The sequence below is a fragment of the Melozone crissalis genome, unplaced genomic scaffold, assembly GCF_028551555.1.
Source record: "Melozone crissalis strain CALT ecotype California unplaced genomic scaffold, PUWL_Pcris_2 ptg000023l_1, whole genome shotgun sequence".
Classification (NCBI taxonomy): domain Eukaryota; kingdom Metazoa; phylum Chordata; class Aves; order Passeriformes; family Passerellidae; genus Melozone; species Melozone crissalis.
This window is the reverse complement of record NW_026535801.1, coordinates 13,917,349-13,943,491: the sequence shown is the minus strand read 5'-3', so window position 1 is coordinate 13,943,491 and position 26,143 is coordinate 13,917,349. Positions and strand designations below refer to the sequence as shown.

Genomic DNA, 26,143 nt, shown 5'->3' with positions numbered 1-26,143 from the left:
GTCCCAGCCCGTTTATCCCAGACTGCTAAATTAGGCTGCTCAGGTTGTGCAATTATCACCACTACCAATGGCTGAAAAGGTTAAAAAAAAAAGCTCTTTTTTTGCTTTTCTGCGCCTTCATGTGGCTCAGCTCTTCCCCACTGCTACATACACCAGCATCCCTAGGTCACCAGCCAATGGAGTGGGAAGCCAGGGAACAGAGTGAGAACTTAGCTGCAATTATCACCTCTATTATTACTATTCAGAGCAATCACAGCCTATCAGTCAGGCTCTTCCTGCCAATAGGAGACCTATATCTTATCTGTAGCACAGAGGGTACTGGAGAAAAGAGCTACTAAATATGCATTTTTAACTTACTCCTCTGACTGCTCTCATATAATCGCCTTTCTGACATCAGAAATGCCATCTTTTTCTATTTGTGATCTAAAAATAAATAGCAGCTGCCTCAGCACATGAGTCACTGGTTTTGTCTCTGCTTTTCTCCTCAAATGGATCGCACCTGTACCTGGGGAAATGACCCATAAGAAAGTGTCCTTTATCTCCCGCAGGTTTCACCACCTGACACTTGAATTCATCTGACCCATGTCAAAGAAGACTGCAGCTCTCAAAAGTACAAGATTGCAGTTTCCCAATCCGTTGTTCCTACAGTAAAAACTCACTTCCACCCACAAGTGCTTGGGCCTCTCATTTCCCTAGCTCCTGTGCAAGGTTTTTGAAATGCCTGCTGCATTTAGGGCTTATGGGGGATCTACCATGATCTAGGGGAGAATAACTGCAGAGTAAATGCCTGGTTCTCACTGAACACCCACAACTTTCACATAATGCAGTTTGTGGCTTTTCACTCTTCCAGCCATCCCTGCAGACCCATATTTCCAATAATCACACATGTAAACACAGAAGTCTTTACTCCACAGCCTTCTACTGCCAGTGGCTCCAGACAACAAAAATTAATTAATACCACCATTGAGTTAAAGAGCATTTTACTTTAACCACAACCCTCAGAATATGTAGTGGTGGGGATGAACACTGTTCAATGTCAGGAGGCAGTAACTAGCACAATGAAACGGGGAAGGTCATGCCAGCAAATCACTCTCTGCTGGATTCAGAGTTTGGCTCCTCTGACTCATGTCACACTCACACAAGTACAGAAGAAGTCAGAGGTCCCAGCTAACAATTGCATTATGCACATTCTGACACGTGGAGAGAGGATTTCTATCAGTGCTCTGGAGGGAGAAGGTGAGGACTTGGCTTTCACACAGAGACATGCCAGTCCTCAGCTTCAACCAAGTACAAGGGCCAGGTACTGCTCCATTACAAAATATATACCTGGATTTCACTGAGGCCACTGACTGTGCCAGGGAAAACCCAAATACCATCTTAGCAACCGCAGAGGAGGAAGTTCCAACGGAGCAACCAGCAGCTTTCATCACCTCCTGAGCTCTCCCAAGGAACTAGCTTAAATGAGACACCCATTCTGCCCCAGGGAGCAGGTTTTGTAGATGCTGGCATGTAATTCACACAACAAAAGGGGCAGTCAGCTTGTCATAATTTCTAAGCTCTGAGAAACTGTATGTGATCAACTAACAGGAGCTGTAAGGAGCTCTAAATATACCACAAGAGTGATTTTTAGAAGATGTTGAACCTCTTATCACACACCATTCAAACACAACCATTTTAGGTGAGTACCAGTTACAGCTCCCAGGGAATGGCACAGCACAGATTTAACAACAAGCAAATGCTGGAACAAAGCAATGTACAAGCAATTCTCTCTTACAATTGGTAAAAATCAGTGCCCTAGTCTCTCCCTGATACTCAACAAATTCAGAAAGTAGCTGTGGGTGGAGGCTCCCTCATGAAGACCCACCATGGATGCCTTAGAAGCAGAGCCCTCCACTCCCTGATGATTTCAGTGGCATGAATAAACATCCAGGCATGGTAGTGTGGGCTGCTGCCAGCCCAGGAAGGAAAAAGTCTCTGCAAGGCCCTTGGTGAGTGCCAGGCACTGGGGTCCTGCCTTGGGCACCCAGTGCCACCCAAGGGCCCAGAGCAAAGGCTCCCAGCCCTGCAGCACTGCTGCCTGAGCTGTGTGGGCAGGGCTGGCAGCCTTGCCTGGGTTACACTGCAATCCACAACACCTGACACAGGCAGCGGGTCCTTTCCTCTTGTTCTTTGTTAGTACAGCCATTGACAGATAGAAGCAAGAAACGTGTGAATTTCTGCAGAAACTCATCCTTTCATTACAGCCTTTTTAATTCTCTGAACAAGGTCACATTGTCAGATTGGCACAAACTGGATTCCCAATTTCCATGTCTTCCAGGTTGTGTTAATTAACTCCACTGCAAGTACAGCAGTGTTTGATATCCATACCTCAGATAAAAACATCCCTGTTACAGGGGAGGGAGGGGGTGGTGGCAGAAGTTGCCTAAGTTCCTATGCCACCTGCAGTTTCTGCCTGCACTGTCTCTTCCTGAGAGTGGTCAGTAAAAATGGACCCAGTTTTTATAGCCAAGCAATTCTCCTTTGGTGGGGAATCAGCACCACCCCCTCCTCTTCCCACTGCTTCCCCTCAATAGCACCAACTTTCCAGCACAGTTCTGCAGTTCTGCCCAAGCACACACACATGCAGGAGTAGCTACTTCTCCTCAAAAAATGACCATCTTCAAGAAGCTTGTGACCCTACCTGATGATTTTTCAAATAACCTCTTCATAGGTGATAATCTTGCTGCTGCTCAAAACAGCTTTCAGAGAACAAACTCTCCTTGTATTCCACGTGGACATTATTAATTACTTTTCCAGTTGCAGAGGCTTTGGACCCAATGAACACCCCCTCAGGAGGATCTGCCCTTCACACCCAGGTGACAAAATCCCTGCCAGCCTGGTAGAGAACAGTGACGTCAGCAGCACAGATGGGACTCAGGCTGTGATGGGTCTGCCCCAAAGACACAAACACAGAAGTGCCAGGTCCCACACAGCCACCCCAGGAAAAAGTTGGCACAAAATACAGAGGAGTAACTCACAGGAACTGCATCTTGGTGAGGGACAGCGTTAGAGCCATGCAAAGCTCAGTCTAAATCAAGGGTGGGGGTCCCAGGTGGTTCTCCCCCCACACTGGCATGATTTAGATTATCATCTAAACGGGGGCAATGCAGAGGGAATGGGATTTGAGGCTGAGGAGAAAAAACAGTAAAGACTGAGATGACAGTGAGGCACAGAGAGGTGGTGGAGTTAGGACAGACAACCAAGGAGAGGGCTTCACTGAGCTGCCAGCCACACAAGAGAGGGAGCTGGGCATCTATTTTGCCTTTCAAACATCTTGACAAGCCTCCATTTGTCAAGTGACACTAAAAGTGGTTTTCTATGCACAGCACCTCAGTGTGCCAACCCTTGGCTGGGCTCAAAGCCCATGCTGCTGAGGTGGCCCTGGCACAAGGGGACCAGGCACAGTGACCCCACATGCTCCTGGCTCTGTCCCCCACCACAACAAAACCCATCTCACCCTGCATGCACAGCCAGCAGCTTGGCATCAGATCCATGGTTTTTGGCAATTTGTCCCATCACTCAAAATAAAAGGAATCACAAGATTGCTTGAGATCCATCTCTGGATTATTTTAGTCAAATTCAAGAACTCAGAAAGGTATCACTCAGGGCTTTTCATACCACCTTTCATTTTTTCTAATCTCTTCCTTTTGTGTCAAAGTTACTGTTGTTTTGCACATATATTTGATGGCTTGTCTCACCTCCTGTATACATACATGCATGTGTATTTGCACACATACAAACCCACCCCAATGCAACTGAAGGAGTAATATTTAGACCTGAGTTTCAGAACTCTGTATCACAGTAAAAAAAAAAAGTTTGTATCAAAGGAAGGCATGTCACAGTACTTGTTTTCTGGATGAACTTCTCCATTTTTGGTCTGTCATACACTTGGGTCCACACTGACTGCAGGAAGGTCTTGTCCCTAAACCCACCACTGTGAAACACCTGTAGGAACAGATCCCTGGTGCTGAAGGAAGAAGTACAAAGTGAGAAAATTGGCAGAAACACCCACTTCTGCTCAGATGACTCTGGCCATCAGCTCTTTGCCCAGCAGCTAAATGGCTCCCTGGGTCTGCCAGGTGTTGGGTATCACCGTGGAAAACAGTACAGCCTCATACCAAGCACCTTCCATGCCAAATACCTGAGCAGAGCTTAGATCCACAGCAGCTAAATATTCATCAGCAGGAGGAACTACACAGCTTCTCACAGGCCCTTCCAGTCCTATTTTTTTACCCAAATAGGTGATAAAGGCTGGAGAAAAGAGAGCAAACTGTGTGTGCTCCCTGGAAGAACAGAAACTATTCATTGGCTTTGGTTCTGTGTGTGGCTGGGGAGTGAGTGCTGCTCCTCACATGCCCCAGCACTGCAGGCAGGTGAGTGGAGGCCCATGTGGGTTCCTGAGCCTGGACAGATAAACACAGACTCTGCCTGATCTGAATGTCTGGACAATTCCTTGCCAGTCAGTGAAACACTCCTGCTGTGAGATTATTCAACAAAACCCCAGCAATAACTGAGTAAAAGGGGACAAAGTCTCTTCTCTTTGTCAGGCTACCCTGGGACTTCATGCCCTGCAGAAACTCACAGGACCATGAAGGAGATCATCAACAGCTGTAAACCCTGGTAATCTTTGCTCTCTGCTCAGTCCCTGCTATTGCCAGCAGTTGGCACTTGAAGATTTAAGATTGTCTGGGTGGCCTTCAAGCGTATTTTAAACGCACACAAATATTTAGCTTGTTCTAAATCCAACTCGTGTCTCGGAATTTTCCTTGGCCAAGAAAACAGAGACCTTGTCAGAAACACCATTAGGGCTTCAAAAACTCCCAGGGAACAGCCAAGTACCTGGAGAGGTCATGCTGTACTTGTTGAGACCTCTCACTACATCCTCCCCAGAGCAATGCTCTGGCAGCATGGCTGAGGGCCAAGAATAACAGGATATTCCAGTTGATTAACTAGTACTCCTGATGGACTGGGATTACAGTCCTTTTACCCTAATACACAGTGTTGAAGCAGCTTGAGAAGTTTCCATCACCAGATACAACTGACAAAATCCTCAGAGACTGTTGAAGAGCTCTGGCTCCTGCCTTTGGGCTTGGGCAAAACAAACAAGAAGTGCATTCACCACTTATGGAGGAGGTCTTTATCAACCAAATCAGTAGAGAACAGCACTCTGCTAGGTGTGCAGAAAGATCTGCCTATCCTACCTAATAATCACATGGTTTGGTTCCTTTGGTTTACAAAATACACTGATCAAAATAGCTTGGCATGTGAAGGACAACACTTACCTCCTTATCTCGTAACTCAAGATCATTCAAAGGACTCTAAATCCCCTATCCAAGAAAAATCTTGCAACACCTCCACATACAGAAGAGCCCTGGAGCCTGTGCTGAGAGCCAGGAGCACAGGCTTTGCCCTGGATCCAGCCCTGAAGCTGGCAGCCTCCACTGCACTCACCTCTGCATTCAGAGTACACAAAGGTCTGGGAACAAGCTGTGCTCCCATGTGGCTCCTCCAGACTCTTTCTCAGATTCTATAAAGAAAAACCTATCTACCTCTTCCCTCTTCTTTTAAATTAACTGCTTCCAAGTAAGCAGGTTGGTATTTACAGGACTAAATGGGTGTTGACCTTGATGCCCTCTTCACCTTGTCTCCAGCACTCTCAGAAAGCCAGCTTTTTTATTAATTTTCTCCTTTTTGTCCTTCAGTTCATGTGTAAGAGACCAAGCTGATCTATGTGAAGTCACTATGTGAATCATTAGAACAGCCCTGCATTTCTTCATTTTTGTAAAATCTGCCACTCAATCACAGACTGGCTCAGATTATCTCCACTCTAGCTGAGCACATCTTGGCATAAGGCAGCAGATCCTTCAAAAGTAGCCAGGGCACAGAGTCTGAAGAGGTTTAAAACTTTGAAACCCTGCTCTTAGTTCAAAAGTTTGAACTGCCTCAACAAAGCAAATGCAAACAATGTGGGGACTAGAAAGCAGGAAATATATTTAGTCTCTCTAGAAAAAGAGCCTTTGGGGTAACCGCATTCAAAATGCATTTATCTGGGTATGAGTAGACATGAGGTGAGTTGATATGGAAAAACACAGCTCTAAGCCACACAAACCACTCCTGCCTACTGCTACTGCTGGACTATCACTGTCAGAAGATGACAGCAAATAACAAGAATTTGTTGCTAAGACACTATAGCTTATATTTAATCTATTTTTGATGTTTCACAAATTACTTATGTCCACAGAGATATGCTGGGAAAAAGAGGCAGATATGGTATCAGGAGTTTTTGGGGTGAGAGGAAAGCCTAATTGACACTTAGAGTGAATAAAATGTATGTACACAGAATACAGCAGCTTTGTGGGGACTCATGAATCCATCATGCTCTCACTTGAGATCCAGATAGCACAAATTGTCATGCAAATCCTTTACCAACAATAAATTATATGTGGCAGAAGAGATTGTTACCATTGTGCTTAACTACATATAAGGTTCCCACGATTCTGCTGTGCTGCCCTGTTGTCCACTCTGCAGCATGCCAAGGAAAAAAGCCATGGCTCATGGCTAACTGCAGGAAAAAGGACTGCTATGAAAAGACCCATATAAATGTCTCAAGATTTTATAATACTACAGAGTATCCATTCAAAAACATTTCCATAGTGCACTATAATAATCCTTAAATTAAGGCTGGGAATGGACCTAGTCCTTCCAAAGATCATTAGAAACTCTGTGTTTTAGGTGCTTTAGAACATCAATCACTATCTGACAAGTAGCTTTTGTTCAAAACTGATACCTTATAGTGATGATAAATCTGCCTCAGTTTAGGTGAGAGCAGGCAGTCTGTACGTGCATCTGTCAGAAATCTCCCTTTTATCTCTGCAAGTAGCCTTAAAGTGTTAATTTGGGGCTCTGCCACCCAAGTGAGGGGTCTGGGATGCTGCAGGTCTCCCAAGCAACTGAAGGGCATCATCCTGCAAAAGTGCTATTCCTGCACAGTTCTGCTGCATATAATCACATACACTAGAGCTAACATTGATCACAGCCACATCATAAAATCGTGGAGGCCTCCCCCAAAGAGAGAACTGCATTAGCAATTTAATAATTGTATGCCTTCTGCACTTGACAGACTTCTCTAGATATAGCTAATCAGCATTCATTTAAATGCAGGATAATTAACAGATACCCTCATGGATGAGAGCTGAAACAAGCCCTGAAAATGTAACCACTTGATGTCTTGTGTCATGCACTAATAGTTGGAGTCCTAGTTAGACAGAACAGACAGACTTAAGACAGCAGGGGCAAAATCTTATCATGGGGAGCAAAAAAAGATTTAAAAACACATGCACATTTCAGAGCAGACTGGAATCAAACAGTTGAGTCTTTTGTCCTTCAGCTGAAGACCAAAACAGTAAACACCACTTTAATCTTCTTTTCCCCATGTTTTGTCTTTAAATTAGCAGGCATGTTGGCATATTAACTAATCTGGACATTTACCATCAACATACAAGTACCTCTTGGTATTGTTTCTAGACTTTGTATGTGCTGACCCACCAAAGCACAAAGAGCCGAGAAAAATCTGCCTGCAGGCTGTCAAAGCATGTCTACATGACAACAGTTAATCTGAATCACAGTCAACATACTCAAACTTTGTCTGACTTACTTGCCAGACTCTTGGGAGTCAGGCAGATCCCAACTTCTTTGCTTGAGTGAACATCTCCTGGCAGTCTGTGACAGTTTTTCCTCAGCAAGGAGAGTAGTTTTGCAGGCTACAACTTTTTTCCCCTCAAACATTGTCAAAACCTCATATAGCAGTCATTGAGTCAGTGGTTTGCTCATGTGACAGATGCTAAGAGTGCCTCAGTTACTGCAAAATGCTTGGTACAAGATCCCATGGGAGAGACCAACAGAGTGGGCTGAAGAGCCCCAGGAGAGGTGGCAGCTGGCTCTGTCCTGTGCTGAGAAGGACAGGAGCAGACCCAGCCTGGCTCTGCAGGACATCACCCACATGTACCTGACCTGAAAACCACTCAGCGCTCCACAGCGGCACTGAGGGCAGGGGTTGTGTCCCTGCTCTCAGGACTCATCAGCTCAAGGCCAGAACTGTCCCAAGGAGGCTTCTCAGCTTCTGTCTTCCAGGCCCTGGTGCTCCCCTCTCTCCCAGCACAGGCAGGAGGAACTCAGTGCAGAAGCAGCCTCAGGAACCAGAGCAGAGGCGGCCCTGCCAGGCAGGCTGGAGAAGCACCAGCATCTGGGCAGAAACAAACACGAGCCCACACAACTACATAAAAGCTTCTGCTCTGGGAAAGTGGGAGTCATCTGCTTTAAAAACATGAAATACCTTATGAAAACTGATAATGACCTTCTGTGACAAGGGAGGGCCACACCAGAACAATTGCCTCAGCTGAACTGAGCAGCTTTGCATGCCTCACAGGGTGAAATTAAGGGCTCCTAACACCATGGTTAACACAAAACTTCTTTCACTACCTTTGCATTCTACTGGCACTCAATTAAATACAGAGAGAAAAACAGACAGAGCTGGTGCTGCATGGAAATCAAAGTGAAACTAAATTTAAACTATTCCTGCAATATTGCTGTGAGGGCATGATTCTTCTGTCTAGTGTACTTAAGTTATGCCTCTCAGCCTTACTGACTGTGAACCTGACAGTGTTCTACACAACACGGAACCAAAAGAGGAAGATGTGACATTTTATAAATAATAATGTCAAAGCTGACTGGTTAGACTGTCACCAAGTTATAACATCCATTCTTTTAGTAACAATTTCACCTTCCAGCAAACAGTTTGTCCTTATAGTGACTATTACTAATATGTAATTAGGTTTATATAAACTAAGGAAGAAGTTGGCATACTATTTTGATTCACCTCTAAAAAGTACCCCAGGGCATTTTTAAACATGACAAATGACCACAGTTGGGACTTTTCTAAAACACACTTTAATCTTGCAGTCTGTAGCTATTTAATGATTTTGCCAGTAGCAATTTCTTATTGCATCTCCTCTTTTATTCAAAGCTTACCTACTGCAATGAGTCTTTATAAAGAAACACATTAATTAAATATGCCTTGGCTTCACTAGCTTAGGAAAAGACTATTAATCATTTCACAGCACAAGAACAACATAATACCTGCTATTGCCCCCGGGCACCTCACACAAACCGACTCCTGCCACGTGATGTAATTGCCTCCAACAGCCCTGAGCACACAGAGAGGCTTTCTCTCACCAGCCATTCACTCCCCTCACCTAAAGCAGCTGATGCATTTGTGAGATGTTATGGGGTATTTTTTGCCTTTTCTTACAACCCTATAACAACATCTAGTGAAATGTATTTGTAATGCCCACCCTGCCACTGGAGACAGGGAGGACACCTATGGCTTGAGTGGGGCAGGGCTGTTGGTCCCTTCCCACCAAATCCTCCTGGATGGTTGTCACAAACTCTGTTAATATTTTATTGTGTGAGAAAGGTACAAAAGAAGTTGTGGATTACAAATGAAACAAGTAAATTATTCCTTGACCTTAACTAGATTTTTTTAAAAGCTCTTTTAAGGAAGTTGACAATGTGTTATAGGCAGCAATTATTTGCCATGGAAACTGTTTCTTTGATACCCTACTTGTACATTCAATAATCATAGGTCACCCTCAGAGGCGAAAACTTCATATTTGACAAACATTTAAAAAATCAAAACATTTAGATTGACTCTAAATGTTTTGACATTTATTTTACCTAACACAGCAAAAGGTATTCAGATTAATGATCAGAACTGCCTAGTGTGCTTTGGGGGCAGAGCAGGTGACAACTCTGGCTACTAACCTCAATTGCTCTGTGTGGAATAGGTTATCCATTCAAGTCTGTAACTTTGAACTGGTTGACTTTTCTCTTCATGAGAGATCCCATTAACTGAGCTGGCACTGACTCTATTCCTCACTTTTCCACTCTCTCGTGGTGAATCAAGGTATGCAGGAACCACAGGTGCTCCAGGTCTTCTCTAACCCTTCTTTACCACCAATAGACTCTCCCACATACTTCTACCCTTCAGCCTCTCTCTTCCCAATTCCTTTTTCCTTCTCCTGCTCAAGGCATGTTAAGGGCTCTTCCCAGCACACAATGGTGGTGCATACCTGCCCTACAGCTGTTGCATACTACATTTAGGGGTATATTTGATGAGGAACTTAGTGAAAATTCACTTTCATGAACTGGCTTGCTCTGGGATTTCAGCAAAGGGAAAGGCACTGGGAGGTCACAGGAAGATGCTGCCAGACAGGGCAGCCTGGGAGCTGGAGAAAGGGAGCAGCTGGGACAGAGTGAAGGGAAGTGTGATCTATCAGAGCAAGGTGGGAAATAAGGCTGTGAAAGGTGTGAGTTGAATGCTAACAACATGAATGCCTGGCTCAGGCCCTCTCCTTGTCTTGTGCTGTGGCTCCACCAAATCCTCTCCTCTTTCCATCCCTGGCTGTCCCTAGCTGTTTTCACCCTGGCTCAGTTACACAGCTACCATGGCCATTTGTGGCTGGCTGGTGCTAAGCCAGTGGCTAAAGCCCAGTGAGTAACAACTTCACCCCGTGGTGTGTCCCTGCACAGCCGCCATGAAGGGGTGAAAATCCCCTTTTGGCTGTTTGGACAGCACTCCACCTTGGAAACATAATCCTGCAGGATCTACAATATTCCTCATGTTTTCTCTTGACAGCCCCTCCTGCCCCCTGTCCTTCCCAAAGAGATGCTCCATTTCTCATTTTACAAAAGAGGTATTTAACACACAGTGACCTCAAACAGGTCACTTTCAGGGTGCATGGGGCAGAATAGACAACTAAACCCATGTCCCTGATCATACAAACCATAAGCCATCTTTCCTCTTCTGTTCAAGGCTTGGATAAGCCTTCACAGCTTCCAAATCAGAGGTGTAATTGATATATTTGATAAATATCAGTAAGTGGGGGTAATTGATACATCCCATTAAAAAAAGAACAATGTGTCTTCAGAATTAGTAAGATGTACAAACAGAGGAGCTAAAAGAACAAAGGTTTACTTATAAAGTTAACATGAGACAGGAGGTGGTACTTTCTGTGCTTACCTTCAGCACTGTGATATTCCATGCAAAACTCTCAATGGCTTTGCTTAATTTTCTTCCTTTCAAACCTTCTTTTGTCCCAAGGTTATGAAGCTCTTCATGGAACTCCATTCCTAAAAACACAGATTGCCACATCACTTAACGCACAACTGGTTTTCCCATGAAAATGTTGAGTGAGCATTTTCAGCCTTGCAGCTGGGACATCCTACAACCTCCTTCTGTGCTTCCCTCCTTCCTTTTCTTTTTATTACTCCATCCTGGGAGAACATTTTCCAGAATAAAGGTGCCATGTAAAGTTTTGGGGCTGTGCTTCCACTTGGTTTGTGGCTCTCCTTGCCAATGCTGGGGTTCCACACAGGCACTGGGCCCTGCACAGACACTCCTCCAGCACTTCTGCCTGCAGTGCTGCCAATACTGTGACAAAAAGCTTGTCACTCTCCTTGAGCTGATGACTTTGCACCTTGGAAGGCTGTCTGGCACATGTGGAAGATACCTGTTCAGCACAGCAAATGCAGGCTCCAATGCACATCTCCTCATTAATCTTAATCAGTGATACAGAAAAGCCCTTGTACTCTACAATGATAAACTGCATCAGAAGCACATAAACTCTAATCACAGGATTCTGACTCCTGCAGCATGGAGAACTGAGACTTCAACCACAGCCCAGTTGCATTTCATTGCTAGTTTCTGTGGCAAACATCTGCAGATCTGTTGCTGGATACAAAAATTTGGGAAATCTGGGAGTAAATTAAAAATCTTAAGGTATCCAATTAGCCCACCAATTTCACAAGATCTGCACAGTGTATGCAACCATTCCTCTCAGTCCGGTGCAGATTGAGAGACAAAACAGAAAAGAGCTGTTTGTGTTCCCTTAATTTGTACCTTACAAAGGCCAAACTGGTACTAAATAACTCCAAAGTATCTGAAGCCTATCCTGGCTGAACAACCAAGCTCCATCTCCAGTTGTTTCATAGCTCTCCCTCCCTTAACACTTTAGGATAAATGTCACTGGCGAGTTTGAGCTTCCTTGAAATGCCATCATAGAAATGCCAATGGAGAGAACATCTGTACAGTGCAGATGCAGAAGCAGCTTGGCAGGTGGCTGAAGGACAGTCCAAGGCAGGCTTGCACTCAGCACAGCTTGCCCAAAGCACTCCTGGAAGACTAACATTGGTTTTCCTTCCTATGCACCAACTCCAGGAGCTCAGTAACACTGAAGCTGTTCACCCTTACACAATGCAAGATTTCTCTGTTGTTTATATTCCAAACCTTCACCAACTCACAGACTTTGCTTGTCAAGGCTAACAGAGTTCCTGCAGTACATCCTTTGGAAAACTGTCTAAATAACTTCACCCCAAGCAAGATTTCCTTGCAGGTGTGCTTCATGCCAACTGACTTACAAATCATTCAATTAGTAAAAGAAAAGCTTCAAATTACTTGCTTTGTCCTGGGAAAACATAAGGTGGCTAATGGATCCTAGCTCTACATGGACAGCCCTGCCTTCATGCAGCATCCTTTTAGTTATTCTTCCCTCTGGACCTCACTTCTTCATCTGTAACTTGGATACAGCACTGCCCCAGAAAGAGGGAGCCAAAACATTTGTTAGACTGCAAGTAGCAACACCAGCTAAAGCTTTTAGCAGAGCCAGTCCTCCAGGCTGCTGCTGACCCCTGTGCATTGGGCTGAGCCTGCACATTAAAAAAAAAAAACAACAATAAAAACCAGTCTGGGAGAGCCAGCAGGACCCTGAGGCACATGGAACCTGCACCAAAACAGGCTATGAAGCAGAGGTCTGGTGGAACACATGTTCAAAGGAAGCAGCACTGGGGTGAGGTAAAGGACAATGTCACAGGCAATTATACCTCTGACACCTCTTAATTTGGAGTGCTTCATCTCACCACATTTAAAGTGTTAGATAAAAATTTGCCTAGGTAACATTTGCAACAAACTAATTGGCAAATGAGCACGGGGAGGGATACCTCTCTCTTAGTCCCTTCCTCTCTAAATCCCATGGCTTCAGAGAAGCACTTCTTATCTCTCTAGCTGCCTTCTCAATCAGAAATTTTAAGGCTAATAGAGCAAACAAAAATGAAAATACAAGATGCAGCAGCAAACTAAACACACTTGAATTATTTTTTTTTTCCAGGGGGAAGGAAGGAGAGGGGAACTGCATGAAACTCTGGAAATCAGTGTGGTGGCATGGTACTGCATGGTATTTTCCACACATATCTCCTGCTCACAGAGTCCAGTGCCCAGGCAAATGTCATGGGTTCTTCTCTCTGCACAGATCAACCTCAGCAGAAAGATATTGATGAGAGTCTGCATAGTTTAGTGCTCAGTATTGCTCTTAAATTTTACCTTCTAGAGACGCTCCTGGTGCTGCATTTCCTTGTTACTGTCCCTCTCCTTAACCCCCTGCACACGATGAAGGCTTGAGCAGAGGAATTTTATGCTGCTTATGCAGATCCACAGAACCCAAGGCATGTCCCAGTGATGAGGCCCATGACCTCCAGCCAGACATGGCCACTTGCCTCTTGTCCCTTTGCTACCACAATGCCAGCATGGCTAAAGAGCAGAGACTGGGCTCCATCCTGCTCTTGCACCACATGAAATCAGTTAAATGCTACTGTTGAGACAGCTTCCAGTTTCTCCTAATTAAAAAGATGAATTAAAGTATTAACTACAAGACAACAGTTTCATTCATTATTTACATTTAATAGAAGGAAAAGGCTATAGCCTGCATCACTTGCCAAATTCAAAAATGCCTATCAGAAACAATAGTATTTATAATTGTTATGGTCCTGTGGGTATAGAAACCTCTTGCCTGCTCTGTTTTCAAAGGGAAAACTGAGCTAGAGAATGTACTCAGTAAAGGCGCCATGTCTTCTCACCCCCCTCTTTTTAGTGCCTTTTTGGTTCATTTGACTAATTTAAATGCTGTCAGACAGTTCAGAGCTGTAGAGCAGATGGAGAAATAGCTTCTAAGGTGAAAGCTGAGTATTTTTGTCTGATCCAACACCTGCATTGCTATTGGAAGATGAGCCTTCATGAGGGTAGAGCATGCCAGAGAAAGATCAAAATGCTCACTTACATCCAGATGAAAAATGCCGTATTAGTCACAAACTGTAAGTAAATTATGGCACATTATTATTTCCCATCATCCACCCAAAACTGCTCCCTATAAATGGATTACCTGCTTTCTGGCACTGAACAATCTTGTCATGAGTGGTGTCTGCCGTCTCAATGAGAACCTTGCTCTCTTGAATCATCTGTCAAAAAAAAAAAAAAAAAAAACAAAATCAGCATTACCAGGGTTTCCGGCAACATCTACACACAGAAAGTACAGAGGTTGAAACTGGAAAGGAGGTTTGCTCTGAGAGCAATATAAATATTGGATCCTTCCTTCCTATGGGGGCCTCTCAGATCTGTATCAAGCTAAGTATCAGTTGCTCTGAAAATGTTTTGCTCCAAAAGTTCATGGACAGCTGCTTTACATCCATGAGACACCACTGCAAACAATATGAAGGAAACACACGTGATTCCAGAAGAAAACAGATTTAGCAGACAAACTTCATTCTCTGTTCAACTAAGCCCTTTCTAGCTGGTGTTTTCTGAAAAGAGGAAGTATAGTCCTCAACACAGGTGGTTATTAAAAATGTTACCAAGTGTTGAATAGAGCTGATTTCCAGAGGTATCCAAGTCTGGGCTGGATTTTATTCTATGCAACAGTTCAGACACCTATAGTAGTTCTTCAGTTTCTCCTCTGAGAAACTGCGATCCAAATTCTATCCTATCCTCAATATTTCTGTTGAAATTTAACAGAAAAGACAACACAAAAAACCAAACCAAAACAAAAAAATCCACCTAAAACCAAACAAACCAGAAGCAGCAGTTTCAACAAGCTTACTCACAAGTTTCAAGACACCTCCCTAAAATAGCCCATTAACAGCAAACAAATGAAGAGTCCATTACCTGACAAGTTTCCTGACCCTCCTTACATGCAAATACTATTCTCCTTTGATGGAAACAAGCCTCCAAAACCTCTCAGAAGGCCAGGCAGACAAGAATATTGTTCCATGGTTCTGTTTTGTGAAATTGCAAAAGGTGGTACATACATCTGTTACGGAAGGCAAGAACATGCTGTTTAACAAACTGTGCCTGAGAATAACCTCACTGTCCTGGGATATCCACCACAAACCTCAATCAAACCCAAACAGCACGAGAGCAGTGCCAGTTAGAAAGGAAGCAAACTCAAAAGTGACTGCCTAAAGTTACACCCTGAAATTAGAAAATCACCACCCGAAAGCTTTGCAAAAATGCAGCAACTGCTAAAAGCCTCCCAGCTTTCAAATACACTAAATATGAAAACCCAAGTAGTAGGTTTTGATGGTTTTAGTGGAAGACAGCATAACAGTAATAAATTAACACTTGCAAATTAGCACATCTTACTGTTTTAATTAGACACAAGGAATGAGAGACACTTCCACTTGTCACACACAAAGTTCCAAATTCTGGAGGAATTTAGATCCAAATTTTGCTTCTCATCTCATCTTTACTTCTAATTAAATGTACTAAGGCTGCATTTGACAAAAATACCTACGTCTTTCCTTTGATACAAAAAACAACACATGGAAAACAAAATCCATTATCAGCTTCACAGGCAGAGTGAAAAAAGCCTGACATACCTAGAGAGTGCAAAATTGTTTTTTAACAGAACATGCCCAGTGGATATGCCTGAGATTTAAATTACTTTCAATAGTGTCCTTTGCCTTTCATTCTTATTACTTACTTGTTCATGCATCACATTGATATTTTTGCTCTTTGATATTTTCCCTTGTCATCTAGAAAGAAATGACAATTCTTACCCACTCTCTGGCTTTTCCGTACCACAGCACATTATCCTTTTGTGCTGAAGGAGCCATTCAGCTGACAACTACAAATCCCAAAGGCTGAGCAGTGAACACAGTACGAGTCCCAAAAACCCTGCAGGTCACTGGAGAGGCAGCCAGAGGCCAAATGTGCACCTCTTGCAGGCAGTGCCTGCACTGCCCAGTCCATCCAGGAGATCCCAGCTCCTGCACCCCATGTAGCCCTCACCCTGGGCTCGGGTCCCCACGGGGTCTATGCCAGCATTCCTACCCAGCAGCAAGGCTTGCCCCGTGAGGTCAGCTGCAGCCAAGCTGGTACAGGACATCACATGTGTCAGACTCTCCTGTGCTCACATCCCTCAAGCAGAATGTGACTTGTGAGGTTTTTATATACACACGTGCATACAAACACACATGCATATATATATTTAGAGCCGCAGGAAATTATCTCACCACGCTCAAAAAGAGCAGGCTAGAGAATCATTCATCCACTGAGCCTACTCCCAGGAGTTTCTGGTTTGCCTGTTTAAGGATTCTCAGACATGAAGGTATTATATTCATTTTTTAAGAGCAAAGTAGCACTAGGACGTCAATTTTCCCTTACTGCAGAGTAGGTAGAGCAATGCTCCACTCCTTTGATGCTAACATCAAAGTCTCACTACTTTCAGCTCAGCAAGAACAAACAATTAAAACCAGATCATGTAGCAGAATTTAACCTGTTCCCATCTTCCTATCTGCAGTAATCTTGACAAAAATAAGCAGCTTTTGTCCCATGACAAATCCCGAAGTGGTCTCGGAGTTCCTCAGCTCAGTAACAAGGGTTAAAGGGCAACCTCAGTTCATCACCTGGCATCCCTCCCTTGCATGTTCTTCTAGGAAATAATGTACTAGGTAGAAATAATGGGACCCAAGCTAAGATTTTGGCTGGCCTATGGCACCTTTACCATCTCTGAAAACACAGTGTGCAGGATCCTGTATTCCTGCATGACAGACCAGACTCTGCCCCCAGCAAGAGCTGCATGTGAATTTTCAGGGAGCACGAGATCCTGCTTCCTAATGCTGCTGTAAAAAAATGGCAACAACAGGATAGGGCAAGGACACAGCCCGGGTGTTCACCTGGAAGAACAGACTGATTCAAACAGACAAGAGTGTAACAGGCAAGTAACTGCTATCCAAGAATAAATTCATAGCATAGGGTCACGGCATCTAGATACACTTTTTCTTTTTTGTCACTAGTTTTGCAACCAGTCCATGATTTCCCAGTTTGAAACATTCCCTGCTTTTTCAGCTGCCATCACATCTGAAACTCTGCTCAAGGATGTCATCTACTTCTTCTAGAAAGGACAAGAACCAGAAGCCCTAAAAACATGACATGGAAGGCCCTGAGATTTTCTGCTGGGAAGGTAACCTCATACAGGACAGCCTGAGATTTTCAAGTCTGCTTTTGCCAGTTATATATCAAAACCCACCAAGCCATCTCAAAAGTGAAGAGTGAGCTTTCTGATGTTTGCAGCATGAATTTCCATGCATCTTTGCACTGCTCAGATGTGCCCTGAGCAGCCCTCCAGGCAGCTGTGCAGTCCCAGCCATCTGGCTGGAGCCCATCAGGATGCTGTTTAATGCCAGCTCCCAAATGGCAGCTCGCTTCCATGAGTGACTCCCACAGAGCAAGAGATGTCCCACTCCCTCAGGACTCCTGTGTCCCACCAGAGTGTGTTAACTCCTGAATGCTGAGCTTCAAGAGATTACCATCCAAGTGACATTGACTGAAAAGCAGCCTTTAGAGGATGGATGTCGGTATCTGGGTCCATTCAGAGGGAGGAAATTTTTATCAGCTGCTGAAGTTGGCAGGATTTCTTGGGATAACTTGCATTTTCCATGTCAGAAAGGTAGCGATAAACTTTACTGATTGATGTGTTTAACATAACTGGAGGGTTGAGAGGGAAATTGGACAAAAACAAGAATGAAAGCACACAAAACCTGATTCTGGTGTAGAGAAGTATAAACTTGACTCATGTCAATCCACCTGAAGCTCTCTGTAACAATCATGGTGGATTCTCAAAAAAAGCACAGGAAGCAGGAGCTGGCACAAACCCAGGAGTTCTCTCCTTATCCCGTATATGAGACCCAGGAAGTGAAACAGACCAAGGGTTGAAAACATAACTGACCTGTCTCACTTTACTGTCTAAGAATAGCATGGAATATCAAATTTTAAATCCCTGTGCTTCACACAAAGAACAATGCTTTACTTTGTCACTTCTGTTAAACTAAATAAATTTTAAGTGAAATTTAAAATATCTTAATACTAAGGGCATCATATTACTCACATGAAATTAACAGGGTTATTTATTGCCTGTACTAAGGGAAGTTTAATCACAGGATCAGTACAAACTGAAAAAAGATGGTTCTTTTCACTTTAATGAACTCTTGTGCTAAAGACCAATTTCTTCTTTTCAATGTGAATTATTCTATAAATTGAAAAGGAGAGAGGAAATTAACACAGCGGTCTCACCAAAGGAAGACAAAAAAAGAGGGGAAAAACTCCTGGTGGCAAATTAAAATACTCCTCCTGCTGGAAAGATAAATGAGAAAAAATGGACAGTTCAAGGAAACCTCTCATAAATATTCCAACGTTTAAAACAGAAATTGACTGAACATCAGACTAAAAGGAAGCTTTCTCTTATGTATCTCCTCGTGGCCATTGTCCCAATTTTCTATGCCTTTCATTGACAATGAAGAGTTTTGCCTGGTTATTAAAAAAAAAAAAAACACAAAAAACCCTCAAAAACAAACCATACCCACCATCAATCAAAAATAAAAGAGGTTACAAGACCACAACCAATTCAAAAAACAGCTGAAAACAGTTAATGAAAATTTGAAGAGAATTCCCTTTAGCATTGAGTATTTCTTGCACACGTCTGGGACAATAAACAACCAAGCCATTAACTGTGTGTCAGCAAGTTTTGCAAGAAAAGAAAAATGGGCATGCAGTGCCAGGACATGGGAAAGAATGCTGCTGGCCACCATTCTGTCCTTCACCTTGTCTCTGTCCCAGTACACCTCAAGCCAGATTTCTGTATCCGAGTCTTTTCCTGCAGCAGCCCAGCATGAGAAAGAGCTATCAAGGATGGTTGCCTGAGCTGGAAACATCTAAGATATCTTATTGACACAAACAAGAGAAGAAGCTGCATAAAATTCACCTTAAATTCCAACTTCATGTCTTCAGTTAGAAATATTTCTGGGAAAATATGGAATCATTGTTGCAGGATGTGATCTGTGCATGAAGACCAGTCCTCTACAGAACAGCAGGAGCAGTGGAGGAAAAGAGAGAGGTCAGTTTTCAATATGCTTATGCTAAAACAGCACAACTGAAGTACCCAATTGGAACTTCCTTCTCTAAGGGAAGTTCTGATTTGACTCTTTTCTGGTTCTGTTTTAGAAGTGACTAATGGACACGGGCAATCAGAGCAAGAAACTTTGAGAGTAGCGGGTGAGAGAATTGTAAGAAGCACAGAAAGAAACAGGACTTTCCTTAATAAGAAGTGGAAAAAGAAACTAACTTTCCCACTCTATGTCCAATTTTGGATGGAAAATTCTTTAAAACAAATTCAAGACAATGTCCATGTGCTGGACCATGTGTTTGACGTCAGTGCATTATGACACTTCTTTGGCAGTGGATGCTCTGCAATATCCCTTGTCTTCAGCTGCTTAGAGAATTGTGAAAATGCTCCTCTGGGGATGACTATATCCCAGCTGAGGTATGAATTTCAGTGAAAAAGCTCACAAAAATCTACTTAGTCATTTTGCGTTTAGATAATAACTGATAAAAAGGACTTTCTTCTTGGGAATGTAGTCATGCTTGCACCAAGACAAGCCCAAAAAGACTGAATATGAAAGAGCAGCAGACAAAGAACAGTTCACCTCATACACACTTCAGCAAACCTCTGCTAGCATGCATGGATCTATACGCATGTCAACAAAACCACTGCCATTAAAATACCTCTTCTTTTTTCCCAGGAACCTCACAGATGCTTCTTGTCCTCACAGAAATCCCCAATCCATCTCCATGTTGGCCAAGATGTTCTTAACTACCGTGCATCTCTTAGCAGTACCTGCAACCACCCTGTCCTTCCATAACTGTCTGCTTCAACACAGCAAGATAAGGCTTGGATACAGAGGAAAACATGAATGTCAGTGTGAGTTTATATAACAAATAGCTTCATTATTCAATCTTTTTTACACTTCTTGTTATTTACAATTTGAAAACACATAAAGATAACTTGGATGTCTCATTTTTCTTAGAAAAATTTCTATATGCATATGACCCAGGAGACTGGGCAAAACCAAGAACATTTATTATCACTAGTTTATTGCTTTTGATTTTCAAATTATTCAATAATTTGATCTTGGAGGAAAATAATGCTTAGCAAATAACTGAAATGCAAAGTGCACAAGTGTCCCTGAGTTCATGCATGCTTGCTTCAGCACATGAATATATCGTGCAGACACAGTAACCACAATCTGTTTCCAAACAACTCTCAACCAAAAAAAAATCCTAACTTCACAGGATAACTGTTTGCAATGAATAATTCAACCATCTGTCAGGTCCAGCTGGGCCCCATCCCTTCTCTTCACATGGAGTAACTCCTTTTTAGGTGTGATCAAAGAACACCAGCATGAATTTGACAGGTTGTGAGGCACACTGCACATGCTGCCCACCTGAGCAACCACCAAGGGGGAGCACACAGGTAGAGAGGCAGAGTGAGAGCCCTTCCTCATGGGAAAGAAAAGCTCTGAAGAACAACTCAAAGTGCCAGGGTACACTACCCTAGGATGTGTGTGGGAAGCAATGACAGCATGACCAGAATCCCTTCAGCACACTCTATGTACGGAATCACTAAAGCTGTAAATTGAAATTAGCCACTCTACACTGTATTTCTGATCATTGACACACTTTTCAAAATGGCTGTGTATTGTCAACAGTCCACCTTATTTTCTTGATTTTGGCAAATCCTATTCCCTCCTCTTCTCTGCAGAAAACTCCTACACAACCCAGTATTATTAATGAAGCCTCTTCCTACATGAGACATGTCCAACAGTACAGCTCCACTAGACCACTGCAATGCCTCCATAAAATGAGGGAAACACAGTCCTGAAAAACTTCCAGTTCCTTAAACAAAGTATATTAAATTTTATTCTAATAAAGTCTCTCTCAAAAGGAAATATTTAATGCAGAGCACAATGGTAAAATTAATTGCCCAAGAAAAAACAAACAAACTACACAAAGGGGTCTTTGTCTATCTCACAGCTGACAAAGGCTGAGCAGGAGGGAACAGACAGCTAATTGTTTTCCAGATCATTGTGGCAGGTTTCTGAGCACTTGCACCTCCATTTCCCTGGACCCTCAGCCCTCTTTATGCCCCATTAAGCACACAGGCAGAGTCTATACTTTCCGTGGTAAAATAAAAAGGTACATTCAGTTGGCAATTTTCTGTAATGGGAAAAAATTCTAACACATTAGAGTTGTTTTTATCAGAAATTATTTTCAAAATAGGCTTTCCAAAGAATGTGGCACATGTAGCGTTTTCAGAGCAGCAGCACTCAGGCTCCCTGTGCTGTGGGGCCCAGTGAGTGGGGCAGACCTGCAGTCACACTATGAGATTTAGGGTCAAACTTTTTTCCATTTGACTGTAAAAGGAATTAAGAAGTATAGCCTGTTGATACAAGAGACAGGCCAATATAAACAGATTCTATTTTATGCATTCAAAAATGCTCTTAGGCCTTTTCATTCGAAAAGCGCTTTGAAGTGAAGAGACATGCAGCAAGCACTTGTGGATCCAGTTCCTTGAAGTCAGATTTATCAACAATATAAAAGGCTGAACTGTAGCATATCTTGAATTAAAATCAATAAATAAGCTAAAATATTTTAATATTGCTTTCTACCAACATCTCCTTGTGTTCTTATTTGCACAAAAAATATAAAAAAGAAATACACACTGGAATATATGAAGTTATTATGTAGCAAGGAGAAGCCCCTTGTCAACATTGAAAATGCAAACCCCTTCCCAGACTGTGATTTCTAATATCAAGATTGATAGAGACAGTTCATTTATTCAAACACAGAAAAGGCTAAATAGATTTCAATATTCTGCTGCTGGCATTGTCTCAAAAGGCAAACATCCAAAATGTAGCAAAACCACTTATTAAATCCAGCTTTCTCTTTCAGAAGTGAATAGTTTTAAAAAAGAGCCAGTCACAGCCAAAGAGGGTAAAAAAAAAAGTATCATATTCTCCTTAACAGAATTATATCTCAAATCAACCCTTGCACAGGCAAGGCATAACTCCCTTCCTCTCTCTCTCTGATTCTGAACTGTTTGCATGCTCTCTTGACATTCAAGTAACATTTTCCCCCATCGGAGACAAATGTGAGAACAACCATTATTTAAAACAGTTATACAAGTGTTTCTGTCTACATTCAAAAGAGGCCTTTCACCTATTTAAATTGAAAAAGTGTTTCCAAAGTACAAGGAGGCCTTGAAAAGTCCCATGTGTACTCTTCACTATATAATTACAAAGATAAGAGATGACACGTTCATTTTGGTAAAACTCCATTAAGCAGGCCTCCAAAGACAGAAAAATCTCTTATTTATGTGGTATTTGCTCTGTCACAAAGACATGAGACCATGTAGCAAATCTACCCCAGAAAGATTCCATCTAAAATAAGGCAATCAACTGGATTTGCAAATCCTTGTTCTGGTATTGTTACAGCTGGCATTTTATTACCATAACTTAATCACTTCCAAGTACTAGAAACTATTCTGGAAGGAACCCGGGGTTATTTAAGAGTACTTTTAGTATTTCTGTTTTAATCAACATCAGTGTCCCTACAAGTGGATTTTCCCTTGAAAAGTGTGTTATAAAGGCAAAAAAAGAGATGGGAAGGAGGTGAGCATTTGGCACATTGATAGCTGGTCAAAGCTGTGACCACTATTTGCAACCCATCAGGGTCTCTGGAAACAATTCGATACTCCCACCATTATTCACCATTTTATTCCTTATGAGCACAAGCTGCAGAAAAAACTGCTGTCCTCTGAACATGGGTTGTGATTCAGCCTGGCTGCCACAGTGCACTGTTTCAGTCAGGCCTGGCAGAACTGTGCCTCTTGCTGCACACTGCCAAAAAGGTTGGGCAGCAGCGGGGCACCCCCACGGCCCAAGAGGCACAGTGTGACAGCAACTTCTGCTGCTGCAAGTCACGCACAGCTGTTGCTCAGTCACCCACAGCAGTGACATATGTCATACAACGAGCAGCAGCACTCAGCTGGAATGATTCCAGCTCGTGTCTCTACATTTGTGCAAGCATTCCTGTACCATACTGACCTCTCCTTCCCCATGCAAGAAAATGGGTGTTTTAACCTTCCCTTCCAACACTGCCATGCCCTCCCCAAGAGCAACACTGACTTCATGTGACAGCGCTGCTGCAAAGCGTAGGGAAAGGGAGGGCGCAGCTCTGCCTGGGAACTGCCATGCTGCAGCTCCCTATCTACTGGCCTTGCACTGTGCTGCGGGAAGGCCAGCCAAGGGCGGCACACAAATCTTGCTGCTTCCCAAGGACAAGGACTACCACTGCCAGCACGGAGTGAATTGCCGCTAGTTTTGTAAACAAAGTCCTCTTCAAACGCCAACCTGTGCTAGCCACAACAGTGTTTAAAAAGGGAAACAATAACAAAAAGCCCAGTGTGGCATTGTGGTGAATGAAGGCCAACTTGCAGAGCCCAAGCCATTTGAGGAGCCTTGTTTGTTTAACTGGAACACTTGGGCGTGTGAAAGCCACGGGCACAGCCTCATTCACAGCAGTGGGGAAAGGCAGAGGGAGCAGTGCTGAAGCGCTTACCAGGTCATATGCTGCCAGGACCTTTTTCTGCACGTCGGGCACGGTGCCCAGAGGCTCCAGGTAAGGAAAGGTGTCCTTCATGCAGAGGGCCACCGAGGGCGCGTTGTCGCTGCTGACGAGGCGCGAGGACAGGGTCAGGATGCACTGCTTGAGGCTGGCGATGGGCGGCAGCCCACACAGCTCCTTCACCGACACCATGGCGTTCTGGGCAAGGACACAAACACTTCAGCACGTGTGGCCGCTCACCACTCAGTCCCCCCTGCCTGCTATCACCTTGACAGCCCTTTCCTCTTCTCCCCTCTAATGGGAGGCAGTGCTATCCCGCTGTTCACCATCCCCAGGTCCTCCATGGACCATGGGATTCCAGCTCAGACAGGAATTCCCTGCCAGCCCCATTCTCTTTCCTGAAGCCTGCCTCCAGCTCCAGCTTTCTCCCAGGTTCAGGCATCCCAACTCGTCAGCTACTTTGCATTGCAAACCAGCCCTAACAGGGACAAGTTCTGGTCCCCAGCATATTAAACCACCAGCCTAAAATGCTATTTCTCTTCCCAACTACTTAGACTCCAATCGCTTTTGATGCTGTAATCACTTTGTTCTCCCATCATTATCATCCTCCAGCAAGAACAAGTTTGACAGACCTTGTATTTCCCATGGGAAAGGCAAGCAGGAAAAACTTTGTTTTCAGCCTTACATTATCACATCATAAAGAAACACACACACTCTTTCTCCTCCATAGGTCACACGTAAGAAAATCAATACCGGATATACAGGTCAAACAAAACTGACACGCCAGGATTTATTTATTTACCAGGTCAGAGGATATACAGCTGACATGCACTCATCATTTAGCTTCTTGAGTAGTACAAGAAGTGACCAAGATGTACAAAATCCAAGTAAGATACTATAACAACCCATACCTTGCAAATGTTCCTCCCACAACTTGGTAAAAAAAACCCCAATAATCAGACAATGCCTGGCTATGTTTTTCTCATTAATTAAATATGACAGCATGCAGTTAAATCCAAAAACGTGTCTTTACACAGCATTCCCTGTAACATGATCTTTTACTGAACTTTTGCTTGGAAGGCACAGTAATACTGTTTCTGAATCAAATTCAGAGAATTTTCATTTATATATTTCATATATAGTGCCTGACCTAGACAGAAGGTGGAGTCAGCAGTTCAAACTAGTTACTTTCAAGGCCTGAAGGAAAGGAAAGGCTGGGAAGAGTTTCCCATTCTTAAAAATATGCTGAGACAATTCCTTTGAGAGTGATTTAAAGCTTATGTCATTTTGTAAACTTTTCCAGCTGTCAACATTTCATTGCTTTAGACTCCATTCAGAAAAGTGGGGTCAATGAAGTGCTACATGTTTTTCTCCTGTTTTCGAGAGAAAAAAAATGAACTGTTTCTGTATCTTTACCAAGGAGATAGCTACAGCTGATTCCAGCTATTTATTATGGAAAACCCATTGTTTAATGCAACTCAGTTTTGTTTCTAGGCAGTGCCCGAAGCTCAGAATTGAGCTGTCCCTTAATCAACCCCCAGTTGCTCCCACCACCGAAGAGAGCACTGGGGATGCTGTTGTTTGGCTTTGCTGCCACTTCACATGCTGCCAAGCACCAAGGTCCAACCCAAGCCCTTGTGACAGTGCTGTGCACCTGGGCCCTGATGCTGCTGGCCACAGCAGGCTCTGCTGCATGCAGCAGCATGGACAGGGTGCCAGGGGACCTTCTGAGCCAAGACACGGCACTGGTGTCTGTGCCAGCCCTCAACCAGCCCAGACAAAACAGCTATTCAGCAGGGAGGAAACTGCAATCCAAGTGGCATTCACTGCCTATGTTGAACATCTGCAGCCCTGGGGCAAACAGTGGCAACACACACTCAGGAAAACATGCTGCTCTTTGCACAGTGGGTTTCTTTGGTGTACACAAGATCTTAATGACACATTCACTGACTGCTCCTTGTATTTCACCAAAGAAAATTAAGAGCATAACTCTCACTCAATTAGCAAAACAAAAGCTTGTTGATGTTTTTTAGAACCAACAAGGAAATACAGTATTTGGGACCAGAGGCAGGGGACACGAATGTACCCTCAATTCTGCTTCCTCAGGGAAAAAAATTAACCGGTAAAACGTGTTAGGAAAGGGCATTAAAAACCAATGTGTCATTGATTTTGAAAACATTTCTGCCTAATCCTACGTTTGCTTGTTAGTTAGCACCTGTAACTATCAGCCTGCCAATGTCCATTTAAAGGCTGACAGAGCTG

General features: G+C 43.4%; 1 protein-coding gene across 1 annotated transcript in view; it reads right to left on the bottom strand.

Annotated features, from left to right (window-relative positions):
• Positions 1-26,143, bottom strand: part of PLCL1 (phospholipase C like 1 (inactive)) — a 179,148-nt gene that overhangs the window by 11,737 nt on the left and 141,268 nt on the right. Inside the window, exons 3-5 of the mRNA XM_054277673.1 lie at positions 23,876-24,079; positions 14,307-14,382; positions 11,117-11,226 (exon numbers count right to left, since the gene is read on the bottom strand). Of these exons, the coding sequence (XP_054133648.1) occupies positions 11,117-11,226; positions 14,307-14,382; positions 23,876-24,079 (390 nt within the window). The remainder of the gene's footprint in view (positions 1-11,116; positions 11,227-14,306; positions 14,383-23,875; positions 24,080-26,143) is intronic.